This window comes from Equus asinus, chromosome 24 (assembly GCF_041296235.1).
Source record: "Equus asinus isolate D_3611 breed Donkey chromosome 24, EquAss-T2T_v2, whole genome shotgun sequence".
Classification (NCBI taxonomy): domain Eukaryota; kingdom Metazoa; phylum Chordata; class Mammalia; order Perissodactyla; family Equidae; genus Equus; species Equus asinus.
This window is the reverse complement of record NC_091813.1, coordinates 37,448,697-37,474,792: the sequence shown is the minus strand read 5'-3', so window position 1 is coordinate 37,474,792 and position 26,096 is coordinate 37,448,697. Positions and strand designations below refer to the sequence as shown.

The 26,096-nt window shown below is 35.5% G+C and overlaps 1 protein-coding gene across 1 annotated transcript in view; it reads left to right on the top strand.

The window, feature by feature from the left end:
• The window catches only part of ASCC3 (activating signal cointegrator 1 complex subunit 3), a 322,615-nt gene that overhangs the window by 227,467 nt on the left and 69,052 nt on the right, over positions 1–26,096 (top strand). Inside the window, exons 31-34 of the mRNA XM_014841095.3 lie at positions 13,151–13,288; positions 13,376–13,496; positions 14,439–14,571; positions 17,684–17,809. Of these exons, the coding sequence (XP_014696581.3) occupies positions 13,151–13,288; positions 13,376–13,496; positions 14,439–14,571; positions 17,684–17,809 (518 nt within the window). The remainder of the gene's footprint in view (positions 1–13,150; positions 13,289–13,375; positions 13,497–14,438; positions 14,572–17,683; positions 17,810–26,096) is intronic.

Here is a 26,096-nt window from a genome sequence, read left to right as displayed (position 1 = left end):
TATATGTATACCGAATATTTATTCAAGATAATAATTTTAGATCAAAATGATTTTGCCAAAAGGTTTTTTACCCTGTGTTATTTAATTAGCATGCCCAAATAATCACCTTGTTGTGTCTAAACAGTATCTTGACTTAGGAAGCAAATGCTGAAAAATAGATCTTTGGAATATTGACAGTTTAGTTTATGTGCAGTATCTATCTAGGCTTAAGTTTTTTTCTCTTGTGTCTTATCCCTAAAAGTGTTCCAAATGGAGACCTTTCTTTGAAGTCGAGGTACAAAGTACATACCTATTGAACACGTTTTAGGATGTTTGCTCAGAGTGTATATATGTATAAAACCTGTGCATTTAGCACATATGTGACTCACATTAACCTCAAATGTGAACCTCATGTGCTCTTCCCAGTTATAGTACAATTCTATTTTTTCTTTTTAATTTTAATATATGAGAGCCAAGAAACTGTGGACAGCTCAGCCATTGTATAGAATTACTTCTCTGTTTTGTTATTTATCAGCACAAAAATTTATCACCAAGGCTAATTAGAAGTCATAGAATTGCTTGCATGGTTTCTGCTGTTTTGTAGATTTTCACTGCTAAAATAGGACAACTAGAAATTATGTCATTTCCAGACATTTTGTTTCACCAAGCCCATCTCAAGAATAAGACAGCCCAGGCTTTGTTTTATTCCTGCTTCTAGAAGCAGGCACCTTTAAAATCAAAATTTCAGAGAGTTTGCAACGATTTCCCTGCAAATTCAATCTGATTACATGAAAACCTGCTATAAAGCAATTGTTTTAGTTATTGAATCCCCTAAATAATTAAATTAAAATAGGAAGATTTTGTTGATACTTTAATCTCTGTATGGGTTACTTTCCATGATATCCTGGGCTAGAGGCTTAGTAACTATTCCTGTTGTTGCTCCTTGTATAGGGTCAGATGGGTGTTCTGTAGTAGGACTAGTGTTGGCAACTTGAACGTTCAAAGGAGGCTGAGCAAGCGCAGCAGCAATTATCCTCGCAGTTGTGGAGCAGGGTGCCTGTGGATTAGGTCAGTGTCAAAATCGTTGTGCAATTGAATGGCCTTAAGTCAGAGAGTCCCTAGATGTGGAGGTGGAAGGTGGGGAAGAGGGAGGAAAGAAAGCTGGGGCAAATAGGAAGAGGATGGAGACAGAGAATATAAATAGGGAGAATATATATATATGTGCCCTATTTTATTTCCTAGCAAAGGCAAAAAGAGTTATCCATCTATCTTCTTAACCCAGTGAAGTCTCAAAGTATTAGGGAGCAGAAAGACCTCTGCAAGTGTATCATTGATGTGAAATTATTCTGCAGCATGAGGAAACACCAAAAGTAATACTCTTCCATATTTGTCATTATGGAGCCTTCTTGCAGTGATTTCAAAAGTTTGTGGGCATATGCTGTAATAGCACTTGGATTCTCAGTTTGACAGCCACCACTTCCACCATTAACCTCAAACATTATTGTGTTTTCACATCACTCTCTCAAGCTTCGAGTCCAAGACAGAAACACCTGAATGCCTGAGCGTCAGTCTCTAACATGCAGCAGAAAGAGGGAATATCTTCCCCTTTTTGGCCTCTATTGTAGGAGGAGATGTTCAAATACTGGCTGTCTATAAACAGCAAAGGTCTGCTACAGTCCTTTAGCTTCCCAAACTCATTCCTACACCATTCTCTCCATACCTGCACTTAAAAAAAAGCTTTTCTCCTAACAATGCAGTTCCCCCTCATATAACCAAAGTCCACTCATCCGTTCTCAAGGAAGACAACTGAAAATTTCTTCATTGACTCCATTAGTCCTAGATCTCTTAGTTATATCCAGTCTCCCTCTGGTTCTTTTGAAATCCCATCTCAATATTCTCTAGCCAGTGGACTAAATTATAAAGTTACCCACAACCAACACATGCTATATTGAGCAGTGGAGGATAAGGAGAGGAAATGAAATTAGTAAAAATATGTAAAATATGTTAGTGCATATATTAGATAGCAAGGAAGCAAGGGTAGCGGCTACAGTATTTGTTTCTGCAACTGATCAGGGGGCCAAACCTATTTGTGATTTAGTTTCTCTACCATACATCACCTATAAAGTTCTTCTTCAACCAGCCCCTAAGCTCATTAAGATTCTTTATCCAATGGAGTAACCAAAACCCATGTTCCTGGGACATTGGAAATTGGACTTTTATATATGCTTAATATATAGGTTTTAAAATATCTTTGATTAATTTTTCAGATGGATACAGTAGTGTCAGAGGATTTCTCTGGGGTCCATCCAAATTTTTCCCTCCTTTTATTGCGTAGCAGTAGTCGACTGTCTTCATCAGGATCAGTCACCCAGGCTACATCATGACCACATTTTACATGTTCACCCATTAGCATGAAAGCCTCAAGTGGCCATGTGGCTGTTTCAGCTTCCAAGTAAATTGTCACATTCCTTGGATATTAAGACTCCAAACTAGCAGAGCTAGAGTTATAAGGAAGGGAAACAAAAATTATCCAAGTGGTTTATTAGCTATGATTGCAAAAGAAATCCTCTGACATGGACTGCTGGGTTCCTAAAATTGTATATTCATTCTGGCAGTGAGAGAAATATTATCACTTAATGATTACTAGTTCAGAGCATACACCTCATCCTACAAGATAGCACCCCAACCTTGCCAAAGGAATGTCTCTCAGCTGCCACTCTGAGTCATTAATCTACAAAGCCAGCTCTTTCTGGATAATGAGAGATATATAATAAGACCAGTGCCTCCCACAGGATCCGTTGTCTTAATCTTTCTCTATGAAGTAGTTCCTCAGTCAGAAACATTATTGTATGGGATAGCATGATGATGTATAAGGCATATAAGGTAATCCTGTTATTGAGGCTACTGGCAGAACCTGTTAGTCAGGAAAAGAGAATCAAAATCCAAAGTAAGTGTCTATTCTAGACATCGTCTCAAATACATGTCTCCTCCATGAGGGAAAGGGTCCAATATACTCTCCTTAGCACCAGATACTGCCATCTGGTCCTCTGGCTAAGCTACTTCATAATGGGCCCAGGGTTGTTTGCACTAGTAGCATATTAGTCACCAAGCAGTGGCAATGGCTGGGTCTGCCTGAGGAAGGGAAAGTCTGTGTTTAGTCCATGCAGTTTTCATCTCTTCCACCGTGGCACCACTTGGTACATGAACCCGTTGCACAAAATACTGGAGTTTGGAAAGGAGAGTGCCAGGTATACTCAGAGGTGGTCCTTTTGCCCACTTGACAATTAACAGCATTTTCCACACTGCTGTGAGCTTTTTGGTAAACATCTTCATAGGATATAGGTAGTTTTTTATTCTCGGACCATTCTAAAAGTTCATCCATATAAAACATTTGCCTTTCTTGCTCCCCTTCCTCCAACAGCATTCTTAGCAAGCTCCTAACCATTTGGCTGAGCCAGTAACTGCAGAGCAAATTGTGGGTTGTCAACTCATATCATCTCTACTTTGTAGTAAAGTAGCAGTGAAATGCTTGACATACCACTTTTACTCTTTTCCTTAGAGTCATTCCTGAAAGGGGCCAAAACACCACATCCAGTGTTCCTTATTTGATATCGCAATCTTGTTCAAAGCCATTTGGAATCTGGAATTTTTTTCCCTTAGTCAACTTGACATAAGAAATATTTCATAAGGCTTAGGTAGGTTAAAATAGGGATAGTATGGCAGGAATAGGCACACACATGAAGCATTCATGAATTACCTTTCATGATATTCTTCTATCAGGTCCTTTCATTTCTACTAATGATGAACTCTGCTAGGCACACCCAAACGTATAGCTAGAGAGATCAGATAACATCCAGTTCATGATCAGCAGCTACAGTTGCAAACTTACCTGGTATCACATAGTCAAGCATTCAGGCTTCTTCCCCTCCCTGCCTCAAAAATAACATTAAAAATGATAATCCTCTAACTTAAATCAATAGGCACCTCTTACCAGAATTTTAAAGTATTCATTTAACATATATTTATTGAATGTCTGCTTACTGAGCACTGTGTTAGCCAACTGATCCAATTCTCAAGGAGCTTAAGTGAAGAAGACAGAAATTTTTAAAAATATATATGATTAAACAAATAAATTAATATCAAATTATGAAAATTTCTGTGAGAGAAATGAAATGAAATAAGAGGATGGGAGGCTTCTTCAAATAGACTGGTCAGGGAGGACTTCTCTAAGGAGACGCCATTTAAGCTAAGAACCAAAGCAGAAAAATGAGCTAGCGACACCAAGAGAGAAGAAAACAGCATTTCAGGTGCCATGGGAACAGCATGTTAAAGGAACTGAGAGATCGGTTCAGCTAGAGCGGAATAAGCTGGGAGGAGAGTAGCACAAGTGAAGTTTGAGGGATAGGCAGAAGCCAGCTCGTGCAAGGTCTTGGACCCGTGGTAAAGGGGTTTGGATTTTTATTCTAAGTACTATGGGAAGATGGCCATTTATTTATTCATTTATTAAGCAGACATTTCTTGAGCTCCTTCTGTGTGTTAGGTAAAATGTCTACCCTTATGGAATTAACGTTCTTGTAGGAATCAGAGATAGTACGCATGTATGTCAAATTGTGATAATTCCTATGGAAAAAAAAAAATAAGCAGAGTGAAGGAAATAGGGAGTGCTGAGGGTGGTAATGGAGTGTTGTACATTGTTACAGGTAGAGAAGGCCTGTCTGATGAGGGTACCTTTGAACAGAGAACTTGAAGGAAGCAAACCAAGCAGATATCTAAGGGAAGGGGTTCCAGGGCATTGAAAGGTTTTAGGCTAAACAAATTACATACTCCAATTTGCATTTTAAGGTAACTTTTGCTGCTTAGTGACAAATATATTGAAGTGGAAATAAGCATGGAATAAGTGATGGTGGTGACCTAGGGTGGTGACAATAGGAATGAAAAGATATGTTTTGGACTGGATTCCGTAGGACTTTCTGATAGATGAGAAATGGAGGTTGAGAAAAAGAAAAGAATCGAGAATGACTCCCCAGTTATTAACTCTAAACTTCTCGGTAAATAGTGGTATCATTTGTTGAAATGAGGAGAGCTGAGAGTGTAGCATAGAAAGGAAGGAGGAGACAGATTTGAGCTAAAACACAAAAAAGTTACGTTTTGGACATGTTAATTTGTATGTCCAACACTTTCAAGTGGAGATTACAAGGCAATTAGATGTAGGAAGTCTGTAAAACCCACAGAGGATTATGAGATGAACATGTGAATTGGGAGCATCAGTATAGAAGCAGCCTATAAACCCAGATGAGCACAAGAAACCTTCAGGCAGAGAGTGAGAACCAGAGAGCAGGCCTTAGGGGACTCTCTCATTGTAAGCTTAGGTAGAAAATGAGGAGCTGGCAAAGGGCGCTGATCACTGAAAAGTGGTGCCAGTGAGGAAAGACAGTGTCCTGAAATACTATGGAAGCGAGTTTCATGAAAGAAGGAGTCCTTGACTACATCAAATGTTAGTGGGAGTTGAGTGAGATGAGAGCAGAGAAACACCCATGGGATTTAGCACTTGGACGTCCTGGACGAACTTGGAAAGCAGAGTCGGTGACATGTTGTGAACAGAAGCCAGTTTGGAATGAGTTGAGGAGTAAATGGGTGGAGTGGAAGGAAATGGAAGCAAATAGGATATACAACTGCTTCTAGAAGCTTTGCTGTGTAATTTAATTAGTGTTATAATTTAGCACCTAACGAGTATGGCCTCTGCCCGATAGTTTACAGTCTAGTCCCACATGCAAGTGTGGATGGCGCTAAGATCAAGGATCTGGATAGTTGCCAACCTGCACTAAAAGATAAAAGAGCAGAGGGAACATGCTTTCTTGTAAGTGAGTTTACTGGTTGAAAGCTCAGAATACTGCCCTTATTTCATCACTCTCACCTTGAATGAGTTGCTATATCTGGGGTGGGAAAGCAGAACTGTGGCTGAAGATTAGACTTTATTCTTCAGTCCTGCTTACACTTTCCTCTTCATCTCCTCTATGTTTCTTGCCAGTTAGCCACAGGGAAAACCCCTTTTTGCCTCCACACTGCTAAGTAAGGTCCAGGTAGCTAAAAGAAGAGCACATCAAAGAGAAATAGCTACAGTCACGCGTCGCTTAACGACAGGGATGCATTCTGAAAAATGCATCGTTAGGCAAGTTTGTCATTGTGCAAACATCATAGAGTATACTTACATGAACCCAGAAGGTATAGCCTACTACACACCTAGGCTATATGGTACTAATCTTGTGGGACCACCGTCGTATATGCAGTCGATCGTTGACCAAAGTATTGTTGTGTGGCGCATGACTGTATTCTTTTTTGTCCTTCCAACTGGCAATGAATTAGACAGAATTATGCAAGGCTCTGTGCTCTAAAGTCTTCAGTACCACTAGAAGGTAAATGGGGGGAAAAGAATCTGAAGCTGGAACGGGAATAATTTTCTGACTGGAGCAAGATATGGAAGAAATCCAGATGGAGGTAACATGAAAATCAGAGGAGTATGGAAGATAAGACTTCCTTGGAACAAGAGTATAGTTAAACCTTGTTGAGATTCAGATTAATTGGCTAGAAGGTTTACCTAAATTACACAGAACATTATTAAAGAAATGCACTAATTATAATTTTACGCACTGCTTCAAAGTGAATTCATCAGAAACTGTGTAGCATAGGTGCATAAGAGAAGCACTTTCATGAAAAATAAGGTTGGTGTTATTTTCACATGCTTAATACTGAACCATGTTTTAGATGGTTGAAAACCTTATCATTTGAAGCTAAACTTAACTCATTCAACCTCATTACAAGTAAAGCCTTAATAGACTTACGAAATGAACTATAGACTAGCTTTACTCAAAATCATCACAAGTTCAGATTTGGTGGAGTTTCTACTAGTGACATTTCACTATAGTTTTCTTTGAGTCATTTGTGTTTTCATTCAACCTATATCTATTGACTTCTTCCTATAGGTAAGAAGTTAGCACCAGGCTTTGAAGGTGGACTTTGAGATTGGTGAAAATCAGAAATTAATTTGAGTTAAGGCAGAGTAACCACATCATTTTCAACTAGAAGGATCTGGGGATTTTTGTCAAACTAAAATAGATTTAGCCCGTAATACAAAAGTCTCACCCCAAGTGCTTTCTATTTTGAACAGGTCTGAGACCTCTTAATGACTGAGCAGTAAAGAAACTATGAAGCTGAGAATAGTGAGCATTAAAACAGGCATTATCTCTGTATTTGCTGAGCATTGGACATTAACTCAGTTGGACCTCATGGAATATTTGTGTAGTTAAGAGCAGCTACAAAATAGGAGGCTGTTTTATTTTGCCTTAGTTGACATCATGCATGTCCTATTGAAGAGAGGGGCAAAGCTCTTATTATGCTTAATAATAATTGATATTTTTATAGAGAGCTTTATAGTTCACTGAAGGGTTATCTCATTTAATCATGAGTTCTGGGAGCATTGTTCTTGTTTTCCCAGTTTTACAGATACAAAAACTGAAACTCAGAAGAATTAAGTGATTTCCCCAATAGCACAAGCAAGTGAGTGGAGCTTGGGAACTCAAAACCAGGATGGCTGGCTCAGAACTTCTGTTCCTTTATTCTGCCACGCCGTCAGTGGAATCATTGACATCACACTGATAGAGAAGATGGAAAAGTCAAAGTGGAGGGATGTCTGATTTGACAGGGACAGAAATACAGCAAAGATAGAGAAAAGTCAGTAAACTATCAAACACGAGCAACCAGCAAGAGCTGTGCCATTTTCAATCATGACAGCTATTTTAATTTAGAAAAGAAGATAATTTTAGATATTCATCATTTTTAGGCATAGGAGTAGAAATACTCAAATAATAAAGAATAAATAGATTTGCAAATCGTCTGCATAGTTTCCCAGCTGTGTGAGTTTAGTACATTACTTATTATTTCTCAATTTACCCTTTTTTTGCACACAGTTTAAAACAATGAGACCCAGCATTAAGCCAAGTGAATAGTGTCATTACTTTAAGTAGTTATTTGAAGTAACCCTCTCATTCGTGTGGTGATGAGAGGGTGGCATTGTGGTGGAGCGCATGGCTGGATCCAGGCATCCTGGGTCCGTACTGCCTGCCCATCACAAGCTGTGTGACCCTGGAGGAGTGTTTGACCTCTGAGCCTCATTCCTTCAGCTGTGAACAGATAATAATAATCCTATCTTCACAGGATTGTTTTGAGGATTAAATGCGTTAATGCATTTAACATACCTAGAACAGGGCTGCAACACACGTAATGTTCGGTCAATGTTAACTGTTATTACTATTGTAGTAGAGCAACATTGAATAATACTTTATAAACAGATAGGTTCTTTTTGCTGAAAGCTGGAAGTGATGAAATTGATCTTATTTTTGTAATCTTTACCTTGTGATCCCTCACAAATTTAATTTGTATTAATATGTATCTGTTCATTTAAAATTATGCTACTTTAGAAAATTAATTTTATAATGTCCCTTTCATCAGCTTTCTCTGAATTTTAAAAGTTTTTCAGTATATGGAAATGCTCTTCAAGCGTGTGTTGGAACCTGAACTCTCCAAAAATGGAAATAAGCATAAAATGTATATTCAAAAATAAATAGGAAGCATTTATACTGGGATTTCCTATCAACATAGTGCATTAAATTAAAAACATTAATAAGGAAAAATCTTTAATATCTCACCCTACCAGCATAGTTTTGATACTGCTATCATTAAGAATCAGGTCCAGCTAAAAAGCAAACTTTGAAAATAGTATTGTGTTTATTTAGCAGACATAGCAAAGATTTACATGTTATGGCTTAGATTTCATTTATATATTTAATTCACATAAATTGTATATTTAAGCACATATAAATATATTTATTATATTAACAGTATGGTGAAATATTTTGAAGTGGTGTTCTTTGGGACATTAGAGGGGGCAGTAAGAGATTGTTTTGAGGAATACTGGTAAAGTTTGGAGACTTACTATCTTTAATTAATTTATTTTATTTTTTTCTTTCTTTGTATTAGTAGATGAATGGAATGTTCTAAAGTGTTTCTTTCATTTTAGTTTTTTGCCCTTCAGTCTGTGAGGTTTCCATACAGAAGTGTATTTTAAGAAATGAACACTTAGTAATTATGAGGAAATGTTTTAACTTTATTTAACATCTGTACCAGATGTGATAGATTTAATTATTTTTGTAAAAAAAAAAGTCTTTGTAACTTTCATTATTCTTGTGTATGGTGCATCTTTTATGGAGCATTTTAGACAATTGATAAGCATTATTCGGTGGCATATGGTCTGAGTCTGACGTGCTTTGAAAAGAGTACAGAGTTCTGATAATGAGGATTCTGTGAAAATGGGAAAACCAGCACAACAGATATGCTTTGAGAAAGTATGGGTTTTTAGCATCTTGAAACAATATATCACACTCAAAGGGACAGAATTGGGCTGCACAATCTGTTAGCTCATTCTTGTCCAATCTGGTCTCCTCCTTTCTTTTGGAGCCAGCATTGTCATCAACTCACTGAATTATATTCTGACTGGAATGTATTTCAGGCACAGAGTAATGTATCTACTTAAATGGAATCCTATCTTTCTACAAAAGCTTTTTGAGTATAATAAATTTAAAATATAAAAAAAATTCTATTAAGTTAAGTAATTGGTTCAACGGTTTACATATGTGCCTCTCCCCCCACCACCCTGAAAAACACCACTACTTAGAAGAACATAGGTCTGTTTTTCTTTTATTTACAATATTGAATTACGTTTTTGGTTAAATCAGCAATCAAACATATTTCAAAGACTGTTTATTAGAGAGATACCTATACATTACAACAAATGTTAGTTGAACAGAAATGAACTGTAGCATTAAAACTTCTTCTATCAAAGTATTTTAATTATTATGCTTATTCTTTTAAAAATTCTGTAGCAGCCTATCTTAATAAGACGTAAGCCTTAATGTCCTAAGGCATCCATTGTATGTAATAAATGAACTTTTTTCCTAACCATCCAGAATGGTATTAACTCTCCTTAGAAAAATGAAGAGGATGGTAATTCAAGTATTTTTGTGGGGATTAATTCTCTTGCAGAAGCTAGATTGAGAAAGGCTGCCCTATAGTAGTCAAGATAACTGAACTTTTAACCTTTAGTTTGAAATATACTGGGGTGTGTAGAATTGGGTGTTACATTAAAGCTATATTACTTTACATAAAGGATTAAATGTGACAAACTTTGTAAAGTAATAAGCATAATGCCTGACATGTAATAAGTACTCAATAAATAATTTCTATTATCACGTTTTAAGCTTTCTTTATCCTCAGTTCCTGAAATGTGTTATGATGTTTCAGACAAGATGAAATTGGTTTTGATTTTAAGCACAGTAATAAAGATGTATATAATTTAATCAAAACTTTATATTTTCAAATTTAAACAAGCTGTCCTAGTAATATTTTATGCTTAGTGATTGAGTAACAATGCTTTAAATTTTGCTTTTTTATGATCTTCAAATAACTCAGAATTCATCCACAGTAACCATGTGATAAATGAAGTTGTTTTTTGTGATTGTTCTCATGAGGATTTTTAGGTCTTCGCCAGTTCACATAGGCAAATAGTTCTCTTTAATGCATTGATTTATGTGAAAGTAGGGGCAGGGGGAATGAGAAACAGCTAGTCTTCCCTGTTGTGAACGGACAGAATATTAATGCCTAACCAAACCTCATGCCGTAGGATTCTTTAGCTTTCCTACAGTAAATGGTACATTACTTTTTGGATACAATTGGCATTGCCACGGAGCACTATAGGTTATACAAGTTATAAAAATACACCATTATTTGTGAAACTGAAAAAAAATTCCTGAAACTAATTGTCAGAGCAAGAATATCAGTGAATTAATTCTTGGTAGTGTAAACTGAATATACTTTATGCAGTACTATTGAACAAAAAAATAGATAATAGGCTGTCACTTGAGAATGGCTAACATAATTTATGAGACAAGACAAGCATCTTTCTTTATTGCATGCATTTGTAGTCAGCTTATTCAGTGCTAATTTTTAAAGGTAAAGTGGATTTATATTAATACATTTCCATATTCTTGCTTAACAGTTTATAAGGTAAATAATGCAGGAATGTCAGGTGGCCATACTGTGACTGTGAAATAGAATGAACTGTTTATATATTGCATTCAGTTCAGGGAAAGTTGTTAAATGCCATTTCTGATGTGTATGTCGCTAAAATATTACCTAGTCTGTGCTATGCTTTTTATATTAATAATTATTATAAAGCCAAACTTCATCGTCTTAATTTTTGAATTATATGTTTAAAATAACCGGTATCCACATTAAAAACTTACAAAAATTGTCTGACCATTGCAAATAAAATGAGTAAGAATGGACACAGTTGGAGTGCTTCATTATATGAATATGTTTGTCTTCTGCATTTTTACTAAACTGCAGTAGCCAGAAAAAGTTTCTCTAGATGGAGATTTTGTGAGCTACTTAGTGGTTTATACGCTGCCAGGACAGTACGGGTATTGCAAGTATACTTGTGTCTATTAGAGGGGATTAACAGGAGAAGGAAAAAGGGAAACGACATCTGAAGACAGTGTCAGTTTTTCATACTTCTTTCTCAGTCTTCAGGCGTATAATATTTATACATGTACGTATTTCCAAGTTCCTCCTCCACTGTTGTTTAGTGGTGGAATATGGTAGTGACGCTGTAGACACAACTAAAATATGTCCTTCTTTCAAATGCTAATATATTCTCAAACCACTTGATCTCTGCATTACTCCCCTCATAGAGTTGCCCAGAAAGAATGTCCCCATGCTGCACCTGGTGCCATCCTCCTCGTTAAGGACCAGTAGAGGTCTCTTATTAAATAGAAAGAGATTGGGCTTTCTATTTAGTTCTTTACTGGGAGTAAGTGTTGTAAGAAAATAAGGTTTGCTGCTTGTTGCCATAAAATCTGTGTTGCATTAAGTGTTTTCCACGTAGAATGGAAAGTGATAGACTATTCAGAGAGTGTTTATAAAATATGAGTTTCAGAAACTGTTTAGACATATGAAAATTTAGTAAGCTAAACTGAGGCTGTAAATGAAGTCTTTTAAAATGCCAAAACTGTAATATATAAGAATTCTGAATATAATAAAGTTAGCATTTAAAATAAGTGAGGTAAGGAATTATTTGACCAATATTGCTAAAATAATTGATTAACTAGGAAATATAAACTTAGATTTCTGCCACACTTTCTATTAAAAAATAAATTACAAGTTAATTATTTAAATGTAAAAAATAAAACTATAACAGAAGTTGAAGAAATAGTAAATGAATCTGTATTTGATCTCAAGATCGGAAAAGTTTTCTAAGCAACAACTACGTAAGGGACCAACTTGAAAATTTAAGTCCATAAAATTAAAAAAAATAAATAAGATGAAGTACAAATAAAAAACTGGGTAAAAGTGTTATAGCATGTGATGGACAAGGAATTGGGACCCTTAATACATAAAGTGCTATCACAAACCAGTATGAAAAAAGACTATGACATCCAGTTAAAGAGTAAAAAGATAATTTATAAAGAAAAATCAAGTAAATATGAAAATTATTTAAATGCAAAATTGATCACATGAAGAGAAGTAAACAAAAATATACCAGTTTGATTTTTAAAATGAAGGAACGGAGGCTTAGAGAGGTTGTCTGACATGTCCTGGGTCACTAAGTTCAGTGAGAAAGCCTAAATTTGAAAGATTTCTGTCTATCTGATGGGAATATGACATTTTTTTCATGAATTTTTTGTTCATATTTTCTAAATTTTTATCACTGAACCAAAAAGATAGAAGTCTTTTCTATAACAAGAGATGAACAGAAACACTGAAACACTTTAGGCAACATTACATCCCTTTTAATAGTAGTTACTCCTTAAAGGGATATTCCATTTATTCACAGATTTTTTTCCTTGATGCATAAAAATAGATGGATAACATTTAAACTTTAATTCATTTAGAATATACATTCTCACTAAGTAGATATTCTTTTCAATTAATTTAACTTTAATCATAACTGTAGATGGGGCTTATATTTTTATGCTTATATAGTATCATAAAAAGCAAAAAACAAAGTTAATCAAATATGGAAATTTTAAAGCTAATCTTCTAATTGTATTTTTATTTGCAGATGGAGGACATCATTGGCACACTAAGAGATTCCAACCTGAAGCTGACACTTGCTTTTGGAATAGGAATGCATCATGCTGGACTACATGAGAGAGACCGAAAAACAGTAGAGGAACTATTTGTAAACTGTAAAGTTCAGGTATCTTTTTTTCCACAAACAGACACTTAAATATAACTTGACAGCTTTGTTTTAGTTAGATATAAGATATTATCTTTTATTTTTTAGGTTCTGATTGCTACAAGTACATTAGCCTGGGGTGTAAACTTCCCAGCTCATTTAGTAATTATTAAGGGAACAGAATATTATGATGGAAAAACAAGACGTTATGTGGATTTTCCCATTACAGGTAATTTTTAAAATTTACAGATACATTAAGCTTCTATTTTAGCCTTAATAATTTGAATTCGTATGAAGTAAATTTTAGAGAATAGGTCACATTTAAACGTATGAGGAGCAAAGTATAAGTTTTTGTTTCTAGTGCAAATATTATTCAAAGTATTGAGCTGTTTTGTTTACTTTTACTTACCCAATTTGTTGATAAACATCAAAAGCATAACTAATTGTTTCAAATTCATAAATAGATAAAAATATTGATTAGTAGCTATTAGTAACTTAATATATTATAGTTAAACAATGTTTAATTTTAAACCTATTTCACTAGCAGTGATACTTCTATGGGACTTCTAGAACCAAATCGCTTGTTGCTACAATTTGTCCATGAACATTGTATTCACATATTTTAAAACTTGGTAAAAGCATTTTCACTGGGTTCTGAAAAGGGAAATATACTCAGTGTGTATTTTCTCTCAATGAATACATATAAAAACTGTATCTCTAAATCATTACTTACCTCAGAGATTCCTGCAGTATAAAGAAAGAAATTTTATACCATGGGTGGGAGGAGGGCGAGGCCTAAATGGACCCATTATTCAAATAATCAAGCGAAGCTGCTGAAGAAATTTTCCTGTGTATGTTTTACTTTTTCTTGTTTAATTCAAATAGTAATAAGTCCTGAACAGCGTTTTTAACCATTTAACTACAGGAACCTTTCATCTTTCTTTTACAAACAGTAGGAGAGGCCCTTTTGGGTACTCAATTTTCTATCATAGTGAATTGATTATTTACTTATTAGGGAACCCAATCATAGGCATCAGAGATAGCACATATGCTCTTCAAGTATTCTGTTCCCTTTGTTGTTTTGTTGTCTTGTTGAAACGTGCCATAATCAGTAAATATACATTATGCTGTGTGCCACATTGCAGAATACCTCTTGTTCTCTTTTTTACAGATGTACTCCAGATGATGGGGCGTGCTGGGAGGCCTCAGTTTGATGACCAAGGCAAAGCTGTAATTCTGGTTCATGACATAAAGAAAGACTTTTACAAAAAATTTCTTTATGAACCTTTCCCAGTAGAATCAAGGTAAATTTTGCTGTAAATTAATTTAAATGGATTCACATCATAGCAAGTTGATATTTATATGGTTATATTTTATTAGATAAAAATCAGTGAAACTTCGAATTCAAAAGAATTATTTGAAGTGAAACTAAATATGATTTCTGTAAGACAAAATTCAATTATAATTTTCATTTAACAAAAAAAACTTCCTTAAAAGAAGCAGTGTAGTACAGTGTTCAGGCACATGAAATCTAGAGCCAGACAACCTGGGTTCATATCTGAGCTCCACCACTTACTTGCTTGATCTTGAGCAAGTTATTTAATTCCTCAGTGCCTTAGTGCACCTACCTGTAAAATGGAGATAATAGCAATACTAGCTATTTCATAGGGTAATTGTAATGATCAAATGTGTAGTATTTGAAACAGTGTCTTTCACATAGTAAGCATTTAAAAAAGTATTAGTTTGATGTGTATTTTTGTAGTATAGTTAATAAATATCTAAAACAAAGGGACTTGTAATGAATAATTTAGGCTACTGGCCTATTTCAGAATTATCACATACTTCTTTTTGGCCCAGTAACTGCAACCCAGTTGACAGAAGTCTTCCCTCATTTTCTCAGCTGAAAATAGCCTTTCTCATATTTATATATTTTTGGTTTATAACACTTATCACTTGCTACCTTTTGTAATAGTCTTTTTGAATATACTGTATCTCCTTTACTATATTCTAACTGCAGAGGACAAAACATGTTTCTAATTTATAGTGTAAATAGTTATTGGATTTTTTATTCTAAGTACTACCAATTTTTTTTTAGTTTGGAAAGTATAAAAATATTAAATGTTGTGGGATACAACTAACACTGTGCTAAAAACATTTATGACCACAATTTTTATATGTATACATATATATATATAAATTTTAAAAGAAAGAATGAAAAATCAGTGATCTAAGTATCCATCTCAAGAATTTGGAGCAAAATTAGCAAATTGAACTCCCAAGAAAGAAAAGAACAAGAATTAATGGATTGAAATCAAACAAACATTAGAAAAACAAATCAACAAAGCCAAAAAGTTGGTTCTTTGAAAAGAATAATAAAATCGATAAACCTTTAAGTCTGATTAAGAGAAAGAGAAAGAAGGAACAAAATCTTAGGAGTGAAAAGATATTGCAGACGTTAAAAAGATAGTAAGATATTATGAAAAACTTTATGCAAATAATTTTTAAAATTTAGATGAAGTGGTAAAATTTTAAAAAATACTAAAACTGACATAAAAGGAGATAGAAAATCTTAGTAGTCTCGTTTATTAAAGTAATTGAATCTGAAGTTTAAAATCTGTCCACGAAGAAATCTTCTGAGCCAGATGTTTCACTAGTGAATTCTTCGTAACATTTAAGGAAGAAATAACATAAATCTTACATGAACTCTTCCTAGTAATAGAAAAGATAGGAATATTTTCCAACTCATTTTATGAGACTAGAGTAACCTTGATAACAAAACCTGATAAGAAATTTACAAGAAAAGAATGTAACAAACCTGTGTCTCATGAATATAGATGTAGAAATCCTAACCAAACATTAGTACATAAAATCCAGAATGTATAAAAAGATAAAATATTACAACTAGGTGTAATTTATTCCATAAATGCAAAAATGATTTATTATTTGAAAATAAATTAATATAATTCACCACATTAGCAGAAAAAATGAGAAAAATCATATGATTATTCATAAAGGTAAAAAAAAGAGCATTTGATAAAATTCCACATCCATTCATAATAAAAACTCTTAGCAAATAAAAATATAATGAAATGTCCTTAGTCTGATAAAGAGTATCTACAAAAAAATCTAATGTAAACATCATAAATTAATGATGGAATATTGAAAGCGTTCCCTTTGAGATACGAAATGTGATAGGGATATTCCCACCACTTTCAGTAAGTATTGTGCTAGAGGCCCAAGCCACTAAAATATGGTAAGGAAAAGAAATAAAGTCAGGATATCCTTTTGAGGAAGGGTAGTGACTAAAAAGCACAAAAAGATGGCTTCTGGAGCACTGGTAATGCTTGATTTTGGGTTTGGGTACACAGGTATGTCCTCATTGTCACAATTACTTGAGTTGTACATGTATAATTCGTGTAATTTCTTCTATGTGTACTTCATAAAAAGTTAACTAAAATTTTTCATTTTGTACCTTGATATGACTATTAATATTTTATCTATTGCAGAGTATTCCATAGTTTATATATTAACTTCTTTATTAATGGGCATTTAGAGAGGTTCCAATTACATAAATGTTGCAGTAAACTATTTTGCCTCCCTATCCCAACATGTAAGTTTTTCTCTAGCAGGTGATAATGAAAGTGAAATTACTGAGTCATAGTGATTGTTCAAATAGATATTGCCAAATTGCCCTCCAGTTGATTATACAGGTTTATATGCTGTCTCTGGTGACTGAAAGTAATATAGAAACTTGGTTTTTTTCATTCAATTTATTATGGCCATTTTGTCACGTCCTTAAAAAAATTCTTTGCAAAAACTATTTTTAATATCTGCATATTGTTCCATGTATCATCATTTATTTAGCCTTTCTTTTGGTGGATATAGCTTCCTTTTTTTTTCTGTTTTTTGTAATTTACATAAGAAACGAAAATGAACAGTTTGTTGTGCCAGTCTTTCAACACATCTAATCATCCTTGTATACTCCACAACACCTAGTACAGTTGTCTTCTGTGATTAGGGACTTAATATTTACTGAATGAATGAATATCTTTGCTCTGTCATAACTCTCATCCCTTTCTTGCCAACTCTCTTTTCATCTGCCTCAGAGTTACTCCATACTTAACTCTGGTGTCTCATAAGTGTACCCTTCCCTGCTCTCCATGGTGTATCTTCTGCTGTCTGCTCTTACCTTGGATCTCATCTTCTCTCCCAAAAGATGCTAGCTCCCTTTCTGTCAGCCTCTGTTTATTTCCGTCTAGCAATTCATTTCCCCAAAATTATGTACAAAATATACAAATTATACAAAACATATTTGTTTTATATCTTGGGATGTAAAATCTGAGTCTTGATTATGTGAGCTAAAATGTGATTCATTTAATGTTCATGTATGTTTCCCATGTCTTGTTCACTGTATAGCTTATTAGGAGTGCTCTCTGACCATTTAAATGCAGAGATTGCTGGTGGTACAATAACATCCAAGCAAGATGCAATGGATTATATCACCTGGACTTACTTTTTCCGACGTCTTATCATGAACCCCAGGTAAGCATAGGACAACTATTTATCTTTCTGTTTTGCACTGAAAGAAAATATGTATGAAAGTATTAATCTCTAAATTCAGGTACATAACAAGTCAGAACTTTGAACATTCTAGATATATACATTTGCCCAGAGGATCAGATGATGTCTCTGATATGATCATAATATAATATGACCTATTAGAAAATAATTGTATGCTTTATTACTTAGCTTATTTAATTAACTTAGAATATACTTGAGGAGTTTGCTCTGTAGTTAGGGACACAAGACACTCAAAAGTCACTAAGAAATGTGCTAAATTACATGATAGTCACTGACTTGCTTACAGTTGGTATCCAGAGAAGAGTGAGTCTTGTGAAGTTGTAAAGGGAAGAATTTGTGAAGCACTCGTAAGAGTTAATGAGAACCTACAAGCGGAAATAAAATTGGGGGAGTTGTGATGGAGTGTCTTTTACTCCAGGCATATGGGTTAGAGCCTCCTTCAGCACCTATTTGTCAGGTGTTAATACTAGACACTGAGGGATAAAGGTGAGTGTATATCATCCCGTGTCTTCAAGGGCTGATCCTTTAACATGGGAAAATGACATATAAATCACTACAGTGTAAATCCTAAGTGCTCTAATAAAACTGCATTTAAGCCTATGAGAGTGAAAGTTTTACAGAAGAGATGATACTTCACCAGATCTTGAATCTGGAACAGGAGTAGAAAGGGTAGAAGGCACAAAAATACTATATGAGCAAAGGGCCTCAGGGCTTGAAAAAGTGTTTAAAGAAGGCTAAGAAGTTTGCCGTAACTGGAGCTTCAGAAGCGTGGACACAAGAAGATTGCTTGACTGGAAAGTGGGCCAAGCACCAGAGAGTAAAAGGCCCACATGCCATGCTAAAGGGTTTGCATCTGATCCCTTTGGCTGTGGTGAGCCATTAGAAATTTTTAAACATAATTTTAACATCATCAAATTAAGTTTTGTTTTGTTTCAATACTTATGGCACTGTGGAAGGGAATGAACTGGAATGGGGAGACATTTACAACAGCAAGACCCACTAGGAATCTGTTTAATAATAGGGGAAGGGTAAATAGGATCTTAACAGATGCTGAGGGAATGAGAGGAGGGCCAAAGGTAAGAGATATTCCTGACATAAGTAAGAGGAAATGTTAAACCATTGTAAGGTCTTGAACTGAGAGATTACAATGAAAATATTATTACTAAATCTTGCCTGTTGGTGCCTTAAGAAATTTGTTTCTTCTCAGCCAACATTTCCACTTACATAGATAGGAGTTTGAGAATATGGTGCCATTTTGCTCAGTTTCCTCAACTGTTAGGACCTCTCGATTAGGTACAAAATATCATTTGGGAACATGACTACAGAATTGGTGAGATAGCCATCCAGCACTGCAAATGTATCATAGTAAATAGATCACAGGATTAGAATTGTGGAGTCGGATACTGGGATAGGGTTTACATGCACTCTAGTCCCAACTTTTGTTTGATATTGAAGAAATGAAGACTGGAAACTTAAAGTGACTTGCCCTGAATCCCGTAATTACTTTGTGATAAAGCCAGGACTTAAAAACCTAAGTTTTCTGACTCACAACTCTTTGTTTTTTAGAAGGAGAGGGGGCTTGGTTTCTAAGTGTTGATATATTTCTTTTTCATATATCGTAAGAATAGAGGCAATTAATCTGGAGGAAAGAGCTTTGAACTTGGAATCAGAACACTGATTCTTGTTTCACCTTTTACTAACTGTGACCTTGAGTCATTTCACCTCTCTCAGCTTCCCTTTCCTTATCTGGAAAGTGAGGAATAGCCTGCATTGCTCACAGGGCCATATTGAGAATCAAACACATGAAGTAAAGTCTTTCTAAGCTCTGTATTCATTATGAAGAGCATAATTAATGTTGCTGAGTGAACTGCTATTCCTGTACTCCCTTCTGGTTGCTTTACTGGTCTATACCATCCTAAAGAGTCTAGTTTAGAGACTAAAAACCTAATCCTTTCTGTCAGCTCGTCTCATTAGCAAACAAGGGAATAATTCACTGAGGTAAATTGAATTCTTCAGCAAATTATGTTTCCTATTGAATCCACAGATACACTGAACTTCGTATGTACATCTCCTTTTCTTAAATTAAAAAAAATTTTTAACTTACTATTGTAAAACAATTTGAAACTTTAAAAGAATTGCAAAAATAGTACAAAAAGGCACTACATATCCTTCACAAAGCTTCCTCAAGCGTCAACATCTTACATGACCATAGTAGAATTATCTAAACCAGGAAATGAACATTTATGTAATACTATTAACTAGTTCACAGGCTTTATTCAGATTTCATCAATTATCCCACCAATGTCCGTTTTCTGTCCAGGATCCAATTTAGTATCGTGCATTGCATTTAGTTGTCCTTTCTCCTTAGTTCATACCAATCTGTGATATTTCCTCGGTCTTTGTCCATCATAACCTTGACACTTTAGAAGAATATTGGCTGGTTATTTTACAGAATGTCCTTCAATTTGGGTTCCACTAAAGTGTCCTCATCCCTAAGTTTAAGTTCTGCCCTTTTGGGCAAGAATACTGTGGAAGTGATGTCTTGCTCTCCTCAATGCATAATATCATGAAGTTCTTCTCTAGAGATCCCTTCTATATTTAAAATATCACCTATATGTGAAAAACCCCAAAATATGTTACTCCAATCTGCTCTCTATCAAAATGCAATCTCATTCTCTACCTGCCTTCTGAATGTTGCCGCATGAGCTGCCCACCATCATTTCAAACTCAACATGTCTAAAACTGGATTAGTCATCTAGCAATAACTTCCTCTCATCTTTCTTACTTTTGTTAATGTTAGCACTCTGCATCTGTTTACATTGACCTCAAACCTCAAATTTGCATTTTAATTTTTCTTTTCCCTTGTTTAGTTAGTTCTCCAACAGCTTACTCTGCCTTTAGTCTATCCCCAATCTAGCCTGATTTGCAACTGTCATATAGTACTGATCAGAAATTAGATGTATTATGTTGGTTGTGGGAGCTAGATAAGGTTTAGTTAGTAGACAGAGAATGCGTTGTCTTTACATTCAGATAATGAGTGGGAGACTGTCCAACTTTACGTTTTTTCAACCATGAGAGTGAGATGAGCCAAAAGCACAGCTGGAGGTGCCAATCGGAATAGGGGTCCTGCTGAGAGGGAACTGGAGTAGGCATCACTCCTGTTGCTCTGGTTACAAGCTACCTTCTATTTAATAATATTATGGTGGGAAAATCCACGTGAACAAGTATATAAGTACACAAGTATATAAGTATATAAGAAACAGTATTAATTAGGGACAGAACAAGAAGTTTAGGGAGGTTAGCAGTGGAAAAAGATGAAATCTTGAGGGGATGTATTTGGGTTATAACTTAAAGAAATGATACTGAGCTTCTGAGCCAGGGGACTTCTTGCGTATTGACAACTAAGGATATCTCCTGCTCTTATGATTGTAGTTCTTGTATGTACGCGAGTGAGTGTGAGTGTTCCTTAGTTTACATTGCCTTGCTTCCTTTATCTGATGGCTGTCTTTGCTGGGAGGAAATTCTGGGACCAGGGGTCAAAGGACACATCATCTTGTTCCGTTGGCTTAGGGCACTTAGTAGTTGTGGCAGCTGCTTTTCCTGCCCTCTGGGCTGCCACGGATGAGAGCTCGGTATCCCCCACTACCACCACCAGAGGGGCAAAGATAGGTTGAAGGAAACTTTAATTCACACCACCTCTGGGTAAGAGGTTCCTCTCATTTTCGTGCTTTTACTGTCACTCTTCTTCCTGCCTGCGTTGCCCTCCCCAGCCCTTAAAGCCAGCCAAGCTCTAACAGTCTTAAAAGTCCAGTCATATGTTGATAAATGCACTTCAATTAATTTTTGGGAGGGGGTGGTTTATCCATTCTTGACCATCCGTATCAAGTGTGCCAGTTCCTTTAGTACCCACCTTTGTGTATTTTGAGATACCTGGCTAGGTTAAGAGTAAGACTGTCATTGTTATTCAGAAGGAGAAACCTATGCCCAAGCTGTTGCCATCTGAATTAATCAGTCCAGAATAGGTACAACAATAAATAAATTTAAAAAAAAGCATAGCTATGATGGCATTTTTCACAGAAATAGAACAATCCTAAAATTCATATGGAACCACAAAAGACCCCAAATAGCCAAAGCAATCTTGAGAAAGAAGAACAAAGCTAGACGTGTATCACACTTCCTGATTTCAAACTATATTAGAAAGCCATAATAATCAAAACAGTCTGACACTGAGGGGCTGGCCTAGTGGCATAGTGGTTAAGTTCACACACTCCACTTCAGTGTCCTGGGGTTTGCAGGTTTGGATCCCACCTGTGGACCTGGCACCACTTGTCAAGTCACACTGTGGTGGCATCCCACATAAAATAAAGGAAGATTGGCACAGATGTTAGTTCAGCAACAATCTTCCTCAAGCAAAATTGGCAGCTGCTGTTAGCTCAAGGCCGATCTTCCTCACCAAAAAAACAAAAAAATGTATGATGCTCTCATAAAAACAGACACCTAGATCAATGGAACAGAATGGGAAATCCAGAAATAGCCCACGCATATAGGATCAATTAATCTGCAACAATATACAATGGGGGAAAAGACAATCTCTTCAGTAAATGGTGCTGGGAAAACTGTGCAGCCACAGGCCAAAGAATGAAACTGCACCACTATCTTACACCATACACAAAAATCTACTCAAAATGGATCAAAGACCTGAAGGTAAGACCTGAAACTGTGAAAGTCCTCAAAGAAAACATAGGCGATAAGCTCACTTATATCAATCTTGGCAGTGATTTTTTGGATTTGACACCAAAAGCAAAGGCAACTAAAGCAACAATGAACAGGTGGGAACTACGTGTAACTGAAAAGCTTCTGTATAGTAAAGGAAACCATCAACAAAATGAAAAGACAACCTATGGAATGGGAGAAAATATTTGCAAATCATATGTCTGATAAGGGGTTCATATCCAAAATATATAAGAAATTCATACAACTCAATAGGAAAAAAACCATCTGATTAAAAAATGGGCAGAGGATCTGAATAGAGGTTTTTCCAAAGAAGATATCCAAATGGTCAACAGGTACATGAAAAAATGCTCAACATCACTAATCATCAGGGAAATACAAATCAAAACCACAATGAGATATCACCTCACACCTGTTAGAATGGCTATTATCAAAAAGACAAGAGATAACAAGTGCTGGCGAGGATGTGGAGAAAAGGGAACCCTTGTGTACTGTTGGTGAGAATGCAAATTGGTGCAGCCACTACGGAAGACAACATAGAGGTTCCTCAAAAAATTAAAAATAGAACTAGTATATGATTCAGCAATTCCGCTTCTGGGTATTTATCCAGAGAAAACACAATCACTCTCAAAAAGCTATCTGCACCCTCATGTTTATTGCAGCATTATTTATAAGAGCCAAGACACGGAAATAACCTAAGTGTCCATCAGCAGGTGAATGGATAAAGAAAATGTGGTGTGTGTCTGTGTATACATGTACATATATATATATACACACACAATGGAATAAAAAAGAAGGAAATCTTGCCATTTGTGACAACCCGGATGGACCTTGAGGGCATTATGCTAAGTGAAATAAGTCAGAGAGAAAGACAAGTATTATATCATCTCACTTATATCTGGAATCTAAAATAAAAAACAAATCTCATAGATAGAGAGAACAGATTGGTGGTTGCCAGAGGTAGGGGGTGGGGTAGGCAAAATGGATGAAGCTGGTCAAAAGGTACAAAATTCCAGTTATAAAATAAATAAGTCTGGGGATGTAGTGTACAGCATGGTGACTATAGTTAATACTGTATTGCATATTTGAAAGTTGCTAAGAGAGTAGACCTTAAAAAGTTCTAATCACAAGAAAAAAATTGTAACTGTGTGGTGATGGATGTTAACTGAACTTATTGTGGTGATCATTTTGTAATATATGTATATATCAAATAATTATGTTGTACACCTAAAACTAATATAGTGTTATATGTCAATTGTATCTCAATAATAGAAGCTATGATTAGCAAAAAAAAAAAAAAAAAAGCTATGATTAGGTTCTGTTGGAAGGTAATAGCAACATGAGTAATAATATCTAGTCTCAAAATTCATAAAATCTACTTAATATGGTCAAGTATAAGCATTTAAAAATTAAATCTGTATTCCTTAATTCAGTAAACATCTATAGAGTGCCTCTTAAGTGCCAGGCACTATTCTAGGAATTTTAAAGATGTATTAGTAAACTAATCAGAAAAATTTCTGTTTTCATGGCACTCATGTTCTTTTAGCAGAGACGGTAAATTTAAAAGTATAAAGTGACGAGTGCTTGGAGAAAAAAGAAAACAACGTAAGGAAGACTGGGAGAGCCAGAGGGTCAAGTGGGAGGAATTACAGTATTAAATAGGGAGTCAGAGTGGGCCTAATTAGAGGTGCTGAAGGGGAGTTGAGGAGATGTTGGTCATGGGTACAAACTTTCAGTTATAAATAAGATAAGTAAGTTCTGGGGAGCTAATATACAGCATGGTGACTATAGTTAACCATACTGTATTGTTCAAAAAATTACAAAGGATACTGCCATTTGAACAAAGCCTTGAAAGAGATAAGAAGGTTGGCTGCAGGAATATCTGGGGAACAGCTTTTCAGGCCAGGGGAACAGGAGAGGTTCCAAGGCAGGCATGTCTGGTGTATTCAAGGCACAGTGAGGGCAAAGTGTAACTGAAGTGGAATAAGTGAGGGTACAGAACAACAGGAGATAAGGTTAGGGTTGTTGGGGGTTGGGTGGTAGAACAGGTCATGTGGGATCTTAGAGGCCATGATAAGGCCTTCGATTTTCTTTCTGGGTGAAATGAGAACCATTGTAGGGTTTTGAGCAGAGGACTGATAGGATCTATTCATATCATGGATCAGGTCAATTAGAATCATAAGTTGTTATAAATGATTTAAATTTTGCTGTTGAAAGACAGAAATTCTCAGATTGATTTTTTTTAAATCCAGCTAAACATGATTTATAAGCAATGATATATATGATTTATATATTAAATCAAAATGATACAGAAAAGTTGAAAATTAAGGATTAGGGGGCAGCCCCATGGCCAAGTGGTTAAGTTCGCACACTCTGCTGCGGCGGCCCAGGGTTTCGCTGGTTCGGATCCTGGGCGCGGACATGGCACCGCTCGTCAGGCCACGTTGAGGCGGTGTCCCACATGCCACAACTAGAAGGACCTGCAACTAAGATACAACTATGTACCTGGGGGATTTGGGGAGATAAAGCAGAAAAAAAAAAGAAGATTGGCAACAGTTGTTAGCTCAGGTGCCAATCTTTAAAAAAGAAAAAAGGAAATTAAGGATTGAATGAAGACATGGAGAATAACAAAAAGAAAGCAGTAGCTGCAGAATTAAAATCAGACGAAATGAAATTCAGGGCAAAAAAGATTGAAAAGGACAAAGAAGAACCATTCATGTCAATAACAAGAACAGGCACTAAAAAGTTATAGTAGTGTACAATTTCCTTGAATATGTGTATATCTTTTTGTGTACCCTCCCAAAACAATCTATCATACTTGCAAATATATCACGGAAATTTATTTATAAAAATGTACCATATACTGGACCACAAAGAACAACTCAGTATATTTCAAAATGTAGAGATCATAAGGCCATCTTTTCAGTGTATAATCTAATGAAACCAGAGATAAACAATAAAAAGGATGGCAAAAAAAAAAATCGCACTGCTTAGGATTTAAGTACTTTTATTTTGGTGAAAGATGAAATTTTTTAAAAAGTTACAGACTAGAGGTATACAAAAATAAGTGTTACATAACAAAACCTATAAATTCCAATCAAAGCACAATTCCAAGGAACATTCATATCTTTCGAGCACCTACAGGCAACTGAATGCTTGAAAGTAAAATAAGCAAGCATCCGCCTTGAGGAACTAGATGAAGAACGTTAGCAAAACATAAATAAAAGCAAAGAGGAATTTATAAAAATGGGAATTGAAATTAGTAAAGTGGGAAACAAAAACTACGCTAATATTATTTATTGAGCATCTACTATATTTGAGATACTGTTTCAAAAACTTTACTCATTTAGTACTGTTTTGATCCCCATTTTATACATAAAGGAGCTGAATCCCAGGGAGATTATGCTACTTGCCCACGTTGGCACAGCTCCTGAGTGGCAGAGGCAGCCACTGGCTCCAAAGACCACATTCTCTGTCACTGGACTCATTATCAGGTCCAGAACTCAAATAGCCACAC